General features: G+C 41.7%; 1 protein-coding gene across 1 annotated transcript in view; it reads left to right on the forward strand.

Moving 5' to 3' along the window:
• SEL1L3 (SEL1L family member 3) overlaps positions 1–15,713 on the forward strand; it is a 101,778-nt gene that overhangs the window by 56,748 nt on the left and 29,317 nt on the right. The window contains exons 11-14 of the mRNA XM_089657798.1: positions 2,791–2,970; positions 3,186–3,305; positions 8,036–8,176; positions 14,359–14,421. Coding sequence (XP_089513924.1) covers positions 2,791–2,970; positions 3,186–3,305; positions 8,036–8,176; positions 14,359–14,421 — 504 coding nt within the window. The remainder of the gene's footprint in view (positions 1–2,790; positions 2,971–3,185; positions 3,306–8,035; positions 8,177–14,358; positions 14,422–15,713) is intronic.

Below are 15,713 nucleotides of genomic sequence, written 5' to 3' on the forward strand. Positions count from 1 at the left end.
AACATACTCCTAATGAGGCGACGGATGATGTCCTGGGGTATTTCCTTCCAGATCTGGACCAGGCCATATCTGAGCTCCTGGACAGTCTAAGGTGCAACCTGGCAGCGTCGGATGGACTGAAACATGATATCCCAGAGGTGTTCTATTGGATTTAGGTTAGGCAAGCATGGAGGCCATTCAATAATATCAATTACTTCTTCCTCCAAGAACTGCCTGCATACTCTCGCCACATGAAGCCGGGCATTGTCGTGCACCAGGAGGAACTTAGGACCTACTGCACCAGCGTAGGGTCTGACACTGGGTCCAAGGACTTCATCCCAATACCTAATGGAAGTCAGGGTGCCATTGTCTAGCCTGTAGAGGTCTGTGCGTCCCTCCATGGATATGCCTCCCCAGACCATCACTAACCCACCACTAAAACGGTCATGCTGAATGATGTTACAGGCAGCAGAATGTTCTCCATGGCTTCTCCAGACCCTTTCACATCTGTCACATGTGATCAGGGTGAACCTGCTTTCATCTGTAAAAAGCACAGGGCGCCATTGGCGGACCTGCCAATTCTGGTGTTCAATGGAAAATGCCAATCGAGCTCTATGGTGCAATGGACACAGGGTCCACTAGAGGATGTCGGGCCCTCAGGCCACCCTCATGAAGTCTGTTTCTGATTGTTTCATCAGAGACATTCACAACAGTGGCCTCCTGGAGGTCATTTTGTATGGCTCTAGCAGTGCTCTTTCTGTTCCTCCTTGCACAAAAGAGCAGATACCAGTCCTGCTGATGGGTTAAGGACCTTCTACGGCCCTATTCAGTTCTCTTAGAGGAACTGCCTGTCTCCTGGAATCTCCTCCATGTTCTTGAGACTGTACTGGGAGACACAACAAACTTTCCGGTAATGGCACATATTGATGTGCCATCCTTGAGGAGTTGGACTGCCTGTGCAACCTCTGTAGTGTCAAGGTATCGTCTCATGCTACCAGTAGTGACACTGACCTAAGCCAGATGCAAAACTAGTGAAAAACAGGCAGAAAAGATGAGTAGGGAAAAAAATGTCAGTGGCCTCCACCTGTAAAACCATTCCTGTTTTGGGGATCGTCTCATTGTTGCCCATCTAGTGCACCTGTTGGTAATTTCATTAACACCAAAGCAGCCGAAAGTGATTAACAACCCCCTCTGCTACTTAACTGACCAGATCAATATCCTAGGCATTTAATTGACTTGATGCTATGCTCTGATTAAAAAGTGTTCCTTTTATTTATTTTTTGTGTTTTTCTTAGGTGCTGGTTCACATGCATGCGGATTGGATGTGGTTTGAACCGCATCCAATCCACACGACATGTGAAAACATAATTGATTCCTATGATGCCTGTTCACATATGTCCAGTGCATTGGTGCTGCGGATTCAGCACAGTTTGTAAAAGAGTTATGTACGATTTCTGATCAGTGCCTTCAGTTCAGGTGTGGATTACAGGCTATTGACTTCTATGGGAACCGTTTCTAAACCGCATTTGTGTGAATAGCATAATCCTGAGAGCTAATCTTGTCCCAAACCTGATGTAAACCTGACAGGAACTGGTGAACAACTACTGTATCAATTAGCTGTGAAACCTGAGCTTCAGTCCGCACCGCACATGTGTGAATCGGCTCTTAAGCTTTTCTCCAGGCACCTATTGAAAATAATCCCGAGCTAACAGCTCCTTCAATTACTTAAATCCGTTGTCACAAAACAAGCTGGGTCTCGGGTTTTTCATCTTCAATACTACAGAGGAGGGTCCTGCTTCAGGTGTCCACATTACTGCCTAGGTGATGTGGACACCTCCTATTGGCCATCCAGCAATAGACTCCAGAAGATTGGATGGCGTGATCATGTCACAAAAATGGGACCAGTTGGCATGGGGGCACCCGGAAGCAGTTCCAGAGAATAAAAAGAGTAAAAATCCGCTTTAGAAGGTTTTTTTTTTAAAGAGGTTATGAAAGGGTGGAAGGGAGGGATGGAAGTTGGTTTGTGTATGCCCAGTGATGGAACTTTACTCCACTTCTGCTTTAGCAAACATCCCCTCAGAGATCCCCAAGGTTCCTCAGAAGTCAATTAAAGAGTGCATTTTTTGGTGTTTATCCAAAGCTAAGCAATCACTTTTTGGTAAATTTTGACAATGGGTTAGAGGTCAAAATAGCTATGCCATTAGAAGCTACAAAATATAATACTATTTATGTTAAAACAGTATATTTTATTAAATCCATGCATGCTATATAATGTGTTTATTAGCTCATAAAGAGATCACAATTCTCCAGGGTTATCATTTACATCGCAGATTAAGATGCATATTGAATGATGACACAATCAGTTGTCTAACATACAGTATATCAGTCATCTAATGCTGATGGTGCTCATCATGGGGTTGATTTATCAAAACAGGAGAAAAAAATAACACAAAAGTGGAATTGTTACCTACAGGAACCAGATACGTTTCACCTTGCATTTATAGAAAATTGTTTATTCTCATTTTATCCCCAGTTTTAATGAATCAGTCCCCTTTTGATCCATCAGAAAAATTTGGTGTTACAATTTTATTACAATTTCAAGTTTCAATGATTAATCACTGGTGGAGAGAAGATTAAGCAAATGTTTCTAAAGTTACAAGGCACACTTAATAAAGACCCTCTGTATATTGTGATATATCAGGAATGTATTCAAGCAAAATTGTAAAGTTACTGATGGGTTCACTTTACCGGACATTTCATGATGGTAATTGCATCTGTGAATTAAAGTATTATATTTCTTTCTATGCACAGGCTCTGTTATATAGCCTAATTGGGGCACAAGGAGATGATAGACTTGCTCTGATGAAGCTTGGATATAAGCATCTTCAAGGGATAGACACTCACAGGTTGGATCTAGATGTGGCATTTGCCTACTACATGAATGTTGCAAAGAAAACTCCAAAGGATCGATCAGCCAGGCACACAGAACAGGTATGAAATGTTATTTTATCAAATCCAGAAATAACTTCACCAATATATTAGAATGCCTACCGGTCTTTCTTTTCTTCTACAGAATTTTACTCCTTTTAGGCTGTTTATCAGAATACATTACTCTGTTTTGGACCTTATCTTGATATGCAGTCATAAATTAAAAATTGTAATTTCTCCCTTGAAGCTGACTTGTACATCTTTGTTTTTCCTTCAAGGCATTTGTAGAAACTGTGCGGTTAATGGATGATGATATTTTAAAGGAGCAAACCAGGGAAAATGATGACCTGTTCCTGTGGCTTAAACAGAACGCAGAGAGAGGAGATCCATATGCCCAGGTAGCATAACCATTATATGTGAAACTCCACCATTTTAATGACTGTAACACATTTAAAGCTTAGTTCACTAAGCTATACTGACCATTGATTTCAGTGATCACAACCAGCGGGAGCTGAAATCACATGGCTAAAATTATGGAAACGAACACATGGGTTATAGCTTAGTAAATTGGACCTATAGTAGTTAAATGAATATGAAGTGGCTTTGTACAGTGCTCAGCATAAATGCGTACACCTCTTTTGAAAAGTAAGATTTTAATCAATATCTCAATGAACACAAGAACAATTTCCAAAATCTTGACAAAACTGAGTTTTATAGAACATTTGTTTAGCTCATTACATGAACGTAAGGTTAATAATATAACTTAGATTACAAAATCTTCAGATTTACTCAGATTAGTTGAAGCAAAAATTAATACGCCCCACAACAAAAACTACTCCATCTAGTATTTTGTATGACCTCCATGATTTGTAAGGACAGCACCCAGTCTTCTATGCATGGAATGAACAAGTTGGCAACATATTGCAACAGCTATCTTTTTCCATTCTTCAAGAACGACCTCTTTTAGAGCCTGGATGCTGGATGGAAAGTGATGCTCAACTTGTCTCTTCAGAATTCCGATAGGTGATTGATTGGGTTCAGATCAGGAGAAATACTTGGCCACTGAATCACTTTCACCTTGTTCTTCTTGCAACATTGGCCTTAGATGTGTGTTTTGGATCATTGTCATGTTGGAAAGTGCATGACGACCCAGGGCACGGAGTGATGGCAGCATCTTCTCTTTCAATTTAGAGCAGTACATCTGTGAATTCATGATACCATCAATGAAATGCAGCTCCACAACACCAGCAGAACTTATGCAGCCCCACAGAAGGAGACTGCCACCACCATGTTTCACTGTAGGCACCATGCATTTTCTTTGTACTCCTCAGCTTTGCGACACAATACATTTTTGAAAGCCATAAGTTCCAAAAACATTTATCTTGGTCTCATCACTCCAGAGTACAGAGTCCCAATAGTCTTCTTTTTCAGCATGGGCCCTAGCAAATTCTAGGTGGGCTTCTTTGTATATGGGCTTTAAGAGAGGCTTCCTTCATGGATGACACCCTTGCATGTCATTCCTCTGCAGTGTACGCCATATTGTGTCATGGGAAACAATCACCCCAGTTTGGCATTCTACTTCTTTAGCTAACTGCAGTGAACTTACATGGCGATTTTCTTCAACCCTTCTCATCAGCAGATGCTCCTGTCGAGCTGTTAGCTTCTGTGGACAGCTTGGATGTCTTTGTGGGATGGTTGCAGTTCTATCTTTATGAAATTTTTGTATCACTTTTGTTACAGTGAAATTTATTTTTAATATATAAATATTTATAAATATACTGAATGTCTTTAAAAATACAAATCTACATTTGTGGAATGCATCTACAAATATATGTAAAATTATATGTTAAAATTACTTTTTTATATTTTTAAAAAAATCTGAAGAATATATTTAAAAAATATATTGTTTTTAAAATATATTTTTTTAAAATATATTCTTCAGATATTTTTTAACATATAAAAAAGTCATAATTTAACATATATTTGTACATATATTTGTAGATGCATTCCATAAATGTAGATTTGTATTTCTAAAGACATACAGTATATTTGAAATTTATTTTTAAAAATATTTTTCATATATTTTGTTATAAAAACGCATTTCAACATGCAGTATATATATATAGGAGCAGGCGTTGGATTCGGAGAAGGGAGAGTGGAGAGAAGTAAGAGGTGGGTGCTGGGCTGCAGCGTGGACTCTGCCTTGTCCCGGCCAGGAAGGGGTCTGATTGGATGGCTGGAGGTGTGTAGGACTTCCCTCCATCCCTCCCCCCGCTGCCTCCTCTTCTCCGCACTGCACCCTCTCACTGCATGCACTGCACTGTCCCCATCCGCTGAGCCTGCACTGCATGTCCGCCTTCCCTCTGCCGTCTCCGGCCACGATGAACAGACAGCCATAGCCGCATCCCGCTTCCTGGGCAAGAAGTACCTGACATACCACACACCACCCAGAGGGAGTATAATCCTTTGCCTGGCTTAATCCGCTTCCTTAACAGGGACCTCTGGAGATTGATTTAATGCATATTTCCATTACACATCTGGTGAGTGCGTGTTCTTACCCCACTGTTTCAAAGCACAAGCACTGAAGTATCGCCGCAGTTGGCACTATATATGCACATAACATGTATATATGCAGCGCTGAAGGAAATGTTGATCAATAAAAAATATATATAAGACAGCAAATTACTATTACCATAAGCAATCAATCATATAAAATAGCGCTCTGAGGCGCTAAAAACAGTAATGTGCAACAACGTCCAAACTCAACGTCATAAAGTGCATATAGTGACGTACAGTGATTCAAAGTTCAATAGCAGCAAAAAGGTGAAATTCCGTGACCGCAGTTCCTGTAAAATGAGTGTAGATTGCACTAACCAGAAAGCGCAAACTAATGCGAGTAAATCAAGACCAACTCCTGGTCATCTGCATCTGGAAACTGGAACATTAGGGGTCATCTGGCAAGCGTCAGCAAAGCAGGTAACACACCATAGGAATAATCACCTTAGAGGGGGGGCATCGCTTCCTCCAACATAAATCTGAAATGTGAGATTTACGTTGGAGGAAGCGATGCCCCCCCTCTAAGGTGAATCCTGGTGACTCTACATTTACCTGCACGAATGGTTCCCCCTGCTGTTTGGAGAGTGTATCTCTGGAGCCTGGATATTCCTATGGTGTGTTACCTTCTTTGCTGAGGTGTTATGGAAGACCAGGATGCTTCAATAGCGTCCTTCAGCTCTTCTGCATTGTTCGGTCTCATGTCTGTCATCTTTCTCTTGGCAATGCCCCATAGATTCTCTATGGGGTTCAGGTCAGACGAGTTTGCTGGCCAATCAAGCACAATAATCCCACGGTCATTGAACCAGGTTTTGGTGCTTTTGGCAGTGTGGGCAGGTGCCAAGTCCTGCTGGAAAATGAAGTCAGCATCCCCATAAAGCTCGTCTGTGGAAGGAAGCATGAAGTGCTCCAAAATCTCCTGGTAGATGGCTGCGTTGACCCTGGACCTAATAACGCACAGTGGACCAACACCGGCAGATGGCATGGCTCCCCAAATCAACACAGACTGTGGAAATTTCACACTGGACTTCAAGCATCTTGCAGTGTGTGCCTCTCCATTCTTCCTCCATACTCTGGATCCTTGGTTTCCAAATGAGATACAAAAGTTGCTCTCATCAGAAAAGAGGACTTTGGACCATTGAGCAACAGACCAGGTCTGTTTTTCTTTAGCCCAGGTAAGACACTTCTGACGTTGTTTGTTGTTCAGGAGCGGCTTGACAAGAGGAATACCACATTTGAAGCCCATGTCCAGGAGCAGTCTGTGTGTGGTGGCTCTTGATGCACTGACTCCAGCCTCAGTCCACTCCTTGTGAAAGTCCCCAACACTTTTGAATGGCCTTTTCCTGACAGTCCTCTCCAGGCTGCGGTCATCCCTGCTGCTTGTGCACCTTTTTTCTTCCACACTTTTCCCTTCCACATAACTTTCTATTAATGTGCTTTCATACAGCACTTTGGGAACATCCAACTTCTTTTGCAATTACCTTTTGAGGCTTTCCCTCCTTATGGAGGGTGTCAATGATGGTTTTCTGCACAACTGTCAGGTCAGTAGTCTTTCCCATGATTGTGATTCCTACTGAACCAGACTGAGAGGCCATTTAAAGGCCCAGGAACCCTTTGCAGGTATTATTATTATTATTATACAGTATTTATATAGCGCCAAAGGGTTTGCACAGCGCTGTACAAAGGCAGGGGGACATGGCTTAATTAGCTGATTAGAGTGGGACACTTTCAGCCTAGAATATTGCACCTTTTCACAATATTCTAATTTTCTGAGATTGTGGATTTGGGGTTTTCAAGAGCTGTAAGCCATAATCATCACAATTATGACAAATCACGGCTTGAACTATCTTGCTTTGCATGTAATGAGTCTATCTCATATATTAGTTTCACCTTTTAAGTTGCATTACTGAACTAAATGAACTTTTGCACGATATTCAAATTTTTTGAGTTTTACCTGTATACATGCACAGATTGTCACCTAAGGACTATTGATTTATGATTATTTTCTCCATACATACTTATTTATACGGACATTATTTATATCAATTTCTAGCGCTGCACTTTTATTTATATACAGTATATATATTTATTGAAATATTTTTTGAAATATATTGAATATGGCCAAAATTGTGGCATTTCAAATATATGGCAAAATATTTGGGAAAATATTTTTAAAATATATTTCAAATATATTTTTCTTCCATGTGGGTTATGCTGAGCACTGTATATAGTTTCACATACCAGAAGTAAGTTTATCATACTTTTGTGATTTAAAGCAGCCAGGCATCATAGATGCTATGACATAAAGGGCACCTGTATTCTGTAGATTCTTATCAACAAAAGCAGAGTAGAATAAATAAAAGGTTATGTACACTGAAATCATATTTCCATCCTGAATGAATTTCAGTTTATGAACACGTGACTCTTTTGATATCCAGCGGTAAGCTTTTTCTTCATGCATTTTTATGTTTTGTCTATGCTGTATCCCGCAACTTGTTTTATATACTTTTTTTGCCCAACATCACTACCAAAATATAAAAAAGCACTTTATGCCAATCTTTGATTTTTCTTGCAGCACAGATTGGCCCAAATGCTTTTCTGGGGTCAGCAAGGTGTGGCTCAGGACACCAGAGCAGCCATAGAATGGTATGAACGGGGAGCTCTGGAGAACGAAGAGCCAGTGCTGATGTACGATTATGCTGTCCTCTTGTTTAAGGTAGGTTGTCAGTTTTATTCTGCATGCGAACTATGCTCTTTGTAGTTCAGAGAAGTGGCCAGCAGGAGGCACTAGTGTCCTTTCTTCTATAGCTATATGAGTAGTTTTGGAGGACTCACACAGGAATATGCTGTAAAATAATGGTGATTTTAGATTCATAGACTTCTATATACTGTGAACACGTGTACGCACACTTAAGATTAAAAAATAAGTCATCTGTTTATAAATGCATTTAGCCAAGATTCACAAAATGTTTGCCTGAGCATCACCTATTTTTTGGCCAATATTACATTTTTTAACAAGTGGATGATATTGCCCATTTTCATACAATATACAAAACAGTGATATTGTTAGAACAAGGTACATGAACAGGTCTAGAGCAATGCGGCATCCAGAAAAAAGGAATGGACCAACTGGAGTGGTCTCACCACCTGTTCCCAGAACGATTCACATGGAGAGCACGTTACAATCTACTGTATGTTCGTCTGAGTGTGGAAACCAATTCAGGGGCTCCAGACCTTAAGGTACTGGCCATGTGTGTCTTCAAGGATAGATGTGAGCTTCTCATGCACCATAAGAAAGATTAAGAAAAGGCTGGCTCCACGACCGAGCAAGGGTTTGCTGGACAGCCAGGAACACAAACGTCTTAAGCTTCCTCTGATTCCTTGATAAGGACATAATTGGTTTGTGTAGCAGGGCCACCCAGGGGTTGCAAGCCAAAGAGACATCAGACATGGATCATGGTGCAAACTCATGTCCAGAACCGAAGCGCCTTGGGGCAGGTCCACCGAATGTGAAGGAGAGTGCCTGTTCTCTGCAGACCATTGGGGATACTGAGGGGGTGAACATAGAAATTAGGTCTGGGGTCATGTACCAGAGAGTGAATAAGGAAATATATATTTTTGAAAGCATTATTACTTTACAGCATTTTTTCACACTTGTCCCAAACTTTTGCACAGTACTGTACATATATACAGTGCATATATATGTATATATATACGCTGTGTATGTTTATATATACACCATATTGCCAAAAATATTTGGGACACCTGTCTACACACACATGAACTTTAATGGCATCCCAGTCTTAGTCCATAGGGCTCAATATTGAGTTGGCCCACCCTTTGCAGCTATAACAGCTTCAACTCTTCTGGGAAGGCTGTCCACAAGGTTTAGGAGTGTGTCTATGGGAAGGTTTGACCATTCTTCTAGAAGAGCATTTGTGAGGTCAGGCACTGATGTCAGAGAAGAAGGCCTGACTCACAGTCTCCGCTCTAATTCATCTCAAAAGTGTTCTATCTGGTCGAGGTCAGGACTCTGTGCAGGTCAGTCAACTTCCTCCACTCCAAACTCGCTCATCCATGTCTTTATGGACTTTGCTTTGTGCACTGGTGTGCAGTCATGTTGGAACAGGAAGGGACCATCTCCAAACTGTTCCCACAAAGTTGGGAGCATGAAATTGTCCAAAATTTCCTGGTATGCTGACGTCTTAAGAGTTCCCTTTACTGGAACTAAGGGGTCAAGCCCAACCCCTGAAAAACAATCCCACACCATAATCCCCCCTCCTCCAAACTTTACACTTGGCACAGTGCAGTCAGGCAAGTACCATTCTCCTGCCAACCACCAAACCCAGACACATCCATCGGATTGCCAGACAGAGAAGTGCGCTTCTTCACTCCAGACATATTTCCACTGCTCTAGAGTTCAGTGGTGGCATGCTTTACACCACTGCATCCAATCCTTTGCATTGCAATTGGTGATATAAGGCTTGGATGTAGCTGCTTGGCCATGGAAACCAATTCCATGAAGCTCTCTGTTGTTGTACTAATCTGAAGGCCACATGAAGTTTGGAGGTCTTTAGCTATTGACTCTGCAGACAGTTGGTGACTTCTGCGCACTGTGTGCTTCAGCATGCGCTGACCCCACTCTGTCATTTTATGTGGCCTACCACTTCATGGCTGAGTTGCTGTTGTTCCCAGTTGCTTCCATTTTGTTACAATACTACTAACAGTTGACTGTGGAATATTTAGTAGCAAGGAAATTTCTTGGATGGACTTATTGTACAGGTGGCAACCTATCACTGTACCACGCTTGAATTCACTGAGCTCCTAAGAGAGACACATTCTTGCACAAATGTTTGTAGAAGCAGTCTGCATGCCTAGGGGCTTGATTATACACACCTGTGGCCATGGAGTTGATTGGAACTATATATATACATATATATATAGTGTGTGTGTATGTACTGTATATGTATGTATGTATATGTATATATAATATATATATATATATATATATATATATATATATATATATATATATATATATATATATTGTGACAGGAAGCCAGAAAGATCTAAGGGATGTGTCCAGGATGGGAGGTATATTTGTCTCAGATTAATGCTCCTTTTGTGCTGTGTAGTGAGCCTATTTGGCTTACTGATGATTTAACCACTTGCCTACCAGGCACTTATACCCCCTTCTTTACCAGGCCAATTTTCAGCTTTCAACGCTGTCACACTTTGACAATTGCGCGGTCATACAAGATTATACCCCTATGAAATTTTTTGCATTTTTTTCTCACAAATAGAGCTTTCTTTTGGTGGTATTTTTTTTATCATTTTTCTCCTTCACTGATGTGCGTTGATGAGGCAGCACTGATAGGCGGCACTGATGGGCACTGATAGGCAGCACTGAAGGGCATTGATAGGCGGCACTGATAGGCAGCACTAATGAGGTGGCATGGATAGGCGGCACTGATAGACAGCACTGATAGGTGGCACTGACTGGCGGCACTGCTAGGCATTGACTGGCGTAACTGCTGGGCACTGACTGGCACAACCGCTGGGCACTGACTGGTGGCAGCACTGCAGGGCTGCATTGATGGGCACTGGTGGATGGCACTGGTGTGCACAGGTGGGTGGCATTGGTGGGCACATGTGGGTGGGCACAGGTGGGTGGCACTGCTGGACACAGGTGGGTGGCACTGGTGGGCACTGCTGGGCACAGGTGGGCGGAGCTAGTGGGCGGCACTGCTGGGCACAGGTGGGCGGAACTGGTGGGTGGCGCTGCTGGGCACCGATCATCAGGGCACTAATCATCAGTGCCCTGATGATTGGTGCCGATACCTGCTCTGACAACTGCCGGTTCTCGGCAGTACTTTCCTCACGGAAAGTGCAGCCGAGAACCGGCAATTGCATTTCCCTGTGATCAGCATGTCATTGGACACGGCTGATCACATGGTAAATGGCCTCCCAGAACTAGCCGGCAGCAGTGTGGCCGTCATTCGGCTATCAAGTAGTTAATGAGCTCAGCTGTAGCAGGTTAAAATAGGTTTAAAGTCAAAAGTCAAAAGTTACAATAGGTTTCTGAAATCCACACAGAGCCTCTACAAGCTCTATTTCTATGTGCATTAACAGATCTTCTCTTTGTCTGGGCTCTATATAACTCCCAGACTGTTTAGGGAGGATGCTCCAACCTGGAACCAGTTTTCTGTGCAGGACAGACTGGGGAGCAACCTAACAATACTGTGGTGAGAGTAAGGCTGGCCATACATCATACAATTTTCTGTCCAATTTCCTTTAGATTTACCTTCAACTATGTAGTGCAAGGGCCTGCCTAATTGGATACAATTGAAAGTGTTGTTTAGGTTTGACCTCATATTATATGGTTTTTGGTAAATCTAAAGCAAAATTCTCAAGAAATTTGTATAATGTATGACCAGCCTAAGTCTGTGTGATTATGGACTTGGAGATACTCTGTGTGAACGCCATGGGGTTTATTTACTAAAGCTGGAGAGTCCAAAATCAGACTCCCTTCTGCATAGAAACCAATCAGCTTCTAACCTCAGCTTGTTCAATGAAGCTTTGGCAATGAAACCTGGAAGCTGATTGGTTTCTATGCAGAAGGGAGTCTGATTTTGGACTCTCCAGCTTTAGTAAATAAACCCCCATGTGTCTGAGCAGTGGTAGGCTGTATCCAGACAAGTAGATAGGATCCTGTGTTTTCAGTTAGATGCCCAACGTGGCGGGGCTTTATTTTGTTTGTTTGGTTGTTTTTTTTTTTGCTGTTTTGGATATATGTGATCACCAGCCTTGTAAATAAAGCAAAACTTGCTTCATCAAGATCCTGCTGTCATGCTGTGCCTCTTTCACCATGCTCTGACTCACCCAGAGGGTCAAACACAACCAGCTACTGAGCTAATTCCTCACTATATATACAGTCATGGCCGAAATTGTTGGCACCCTTGATATTTTTCCTGAAAATCAAGTATTTCACACAAAAAAGGTATTGCATTAACACATGTTTTGCTATACACATGTTTATTCCCTTTGTATGTATTGGAACAAATATAAAACAGAGGCAGAAAAGCAAATATGACATAATGTCACACAAAACCCCAAAAATGGGCTGGACAAAAGTATTGGCACCCTTAACTTAATATTTGGTTGCACACCCTTTGGAAAACATAACTGAAATCAGTCGCTTCCTATAACCATCAATAAGCTTCTGACACCTCTCACCCGGAATTTTGGACCACTCTTCCTTTGCAAACAGCTCCAGGTCTCTCTTATTGGAAGGACACCTTTTCCCAACAGCAATTTTAAGATCTCTCCACAGGTGTTCAATGGGATTTAGATCTGGGCTCATTGCTGGCCACTTCAGAACTCTCCAGCGCTTCTTTGCCATCCATTTCTGAGTGCTTTTTGACGTATGTTTGGGGTCATTGTCCTGCTGGAAGACCCAGGATCTTGGACGCAAACCCAGCTTTCTGACACTGGGCCCTACAGTGCGACCCAAAATCCTTTGGTAATCCTCAGATTTCATGATGCCTTGCACACAGTCAAGGCACCCAGTGCCAGAGGCAGCAAAACAACCCCAAAACATCATTGAACCTCCACCATATTTTACCGTAGGTACTGTGTTTTGTTCTTTGTAGGCCTCATTCCGTTTTCGGTAAACAGTAGAATGATGTGCTTTACCGAAAAGCTCTATCTTGGTCTCATCTGTCCACAAGACGTTTTCCCAGAAGGCTTTTGGCTTACTCAAGTACATTTTGGCAAACTGTAGTCTTGCTTTTTTATGTCTCTGTGTCAGCAGTGGGGTCCTCCTGGGTCTCCTGCCATAGCGTTTCATTTCATTTAAATGTCGACGGATAGTTCGCGCTGACACTGATGCTCCCTGAGCCTGCAGGACAGCTTGAATGTCTTTGGAACATGTTTGGGGCTGCTTATCCACCATCCGGACTATTCTGCGTTGCAATCTTTCATCAATTTTCCTCATCCGTCCACGACCAGGGAGATTAGCTACAGTGCCATGGGTTGCAAACTTCTTGATAATGTTGCGCACTGTGGACAAAGGCAAATCTAGTTCTCTGGAGATGGACTTGTAACCTTGAGATTGTTGATATTTTGCCACAATTTTGGTTCTCAGGTCCTCAGACAGTTCTCGTCTCCTCTTTCTGTTGTCCATGCTTAGTGTGGCACAGACAGACACACAATGCAAAGGTTAAGTGAACGTCTCTCCTTTTTATCTGCTTTCAGGTGTGATTTCTATATTGCCCACACCTGTTACTTGCCCCAGGTGAGTTTACAGGAGCATCACATGCTTGTAACATTCTTATTTATCCGCAGTTGTGAAAGGGTGCCAATACTTTTGTCCAGCCCATTTTTGGAGGTTTGTGTGACATTATGTCGAATTTGCTTTCTTTCCTCCCTTTTTTTGTTTTGTCCCAATACACACAAAGGGAATAAACATGTGTATAGCAAAACATGTGTTAATGCAATACGTTTCGTGAGAAATACATGATTTCCTGGAGAAATATCAAGGGTGCCAACAATTTCGGCCATGACTGTATATATATATATATATATATATATATATATATATATATATATACATTTTTTTTTATGTCCCTTCCTCTGAGGCAGACTGGTTTCCACATACTGAGGAAACTGTGAGTGTGCAGCCCCCTGCTATTTGGATACCAGCCTGCATGTCCTTCAGCATTAGGGGAATGCTTTATGCTTTGAAGGAGTTTTCCCAAAAAATGGTGGCTCTCCAAAGCACCAGTCCTGATACTGCACTGTCAATCAAGGTGGCTTTTTACACAAGCATGCACAACTGTAACATGAATATCATTAATATAGTTTTTATGTTAAATAATTCTTTTCCTATGTGTTTAGGGTGATGGTGTGCCAAAAAACAAGAAACTAGCTTTGGAGTTAATGAAGAAATCTGCTTCTAAGGTGATTTTTTTTTTTCTAGAAAACAAGTTGGTCATAGATGGATACAAATTTGTCCCTGCTGAATTTTGATCCATGTGTTGGTGATCCTGATCTAACAATTGAATTGTGTGAAATAGATTTGTTGAAAAGCTTTCCCAGTCAGCGGCTGCAGCTGCTGATCAAGAAAAATTAGCTGCAGCTGCTGATCAGTGTATTCTGACAGCTGAGAGTCCCCACTTTCAGAATACTATGTCTCAGCGGGGAGCATTCCTCTATCCACCTCAACTGTGTGGATGAAAAAAAATCTGTTTTTTTTTTCATTTATCCTGCTGACTGAAGAAAAATAAAATGCATCTATGGTCAGCCTTATTTATTATGATAACAGGCTTTGAAACAGGAAGTGTAGTGGTTCTTGGATCCTGTATTTTGGGTTGAATCACTTCCCAGTTTCTTTTAACGCTTGGACCTTTTAGTGTGTTCTTGCTTAGTTTGGTACCCTCACAAAAGGCTTTATGGAATATATCACTTTCTAGATTATCTGTTAATTATTATAAAAAATCTATTAAGGGATCCTTTCACTAATGTTCAACCTGGTAATGGACAGGGTAGTTGGATGAGATGCAAATGCTGGTAGGGATATGACAGTCGTACAAAACTGAAGGATCACTTACAGTGAAGGAAATAAGTATTTGATCCCCTGCTGATTTTGAATGTTTGCCCACTCACAAAGAAATGATCAGTCTAAAAATTAAATGGTAGGTGTATTGTAACACTGTGACAGCATAGCAACAACAGATTAAAAAGAAATGCATATCTAACAAATTATGCACTGATGTGCATGTTCATGAGGAAAATAAGTATTTGATCCCCTATCATTCAGCAGGATATCTGGCTACCAGGTGTCTTTCATACAGGTAACAAGCTGAGATTAGAAGCAGCCTTAAAGGGAGTGCTGCTAATCTCATTTTGTTACCTGTATAAAACACACATGTCCACAAGAGCAATCAAACAATCAGATTCCAAACTCTCCACCATGGCAAAGACCAAAGAGCTGTCCAAGGATGTCAGGGACAAGATTGTAGACCTGCACAAGGCTGGACTGGGCTACCAAACTATCGCCAAGGAGCTTGGTGAGAAGGTGACAACAGTTGGTTCAATCATTCACAAATGGAAGAAACACAAAACAACTGTCAGTCTCCTTAGGTCTGGTGCACCATGCAAGATCTCACCTCGTGGAGTGTCAATGATGATGAGAACAGTGAGGAATCATCCCAGAACTACACGTGAGGATCTTGTCAATGATCTCCAGGCAG

This window comes from Staurois parvus, unplaced genomic scaffold (genome assembly GCF_062004578.1).
Source record: "Staurois parvus isolate SC_StPar_1 unplaced genomic scaffold, SC_StPar_1.0 ptg001028l, whole genome shotgun sequence".
In the NCBI taxonomy this organism is placed as follows: domain Eukaryota; kingdom Metazoa; phylum Chordata; class Amphibia; order Anura; family Ranidae; genus Staurois; species Staurois parvus.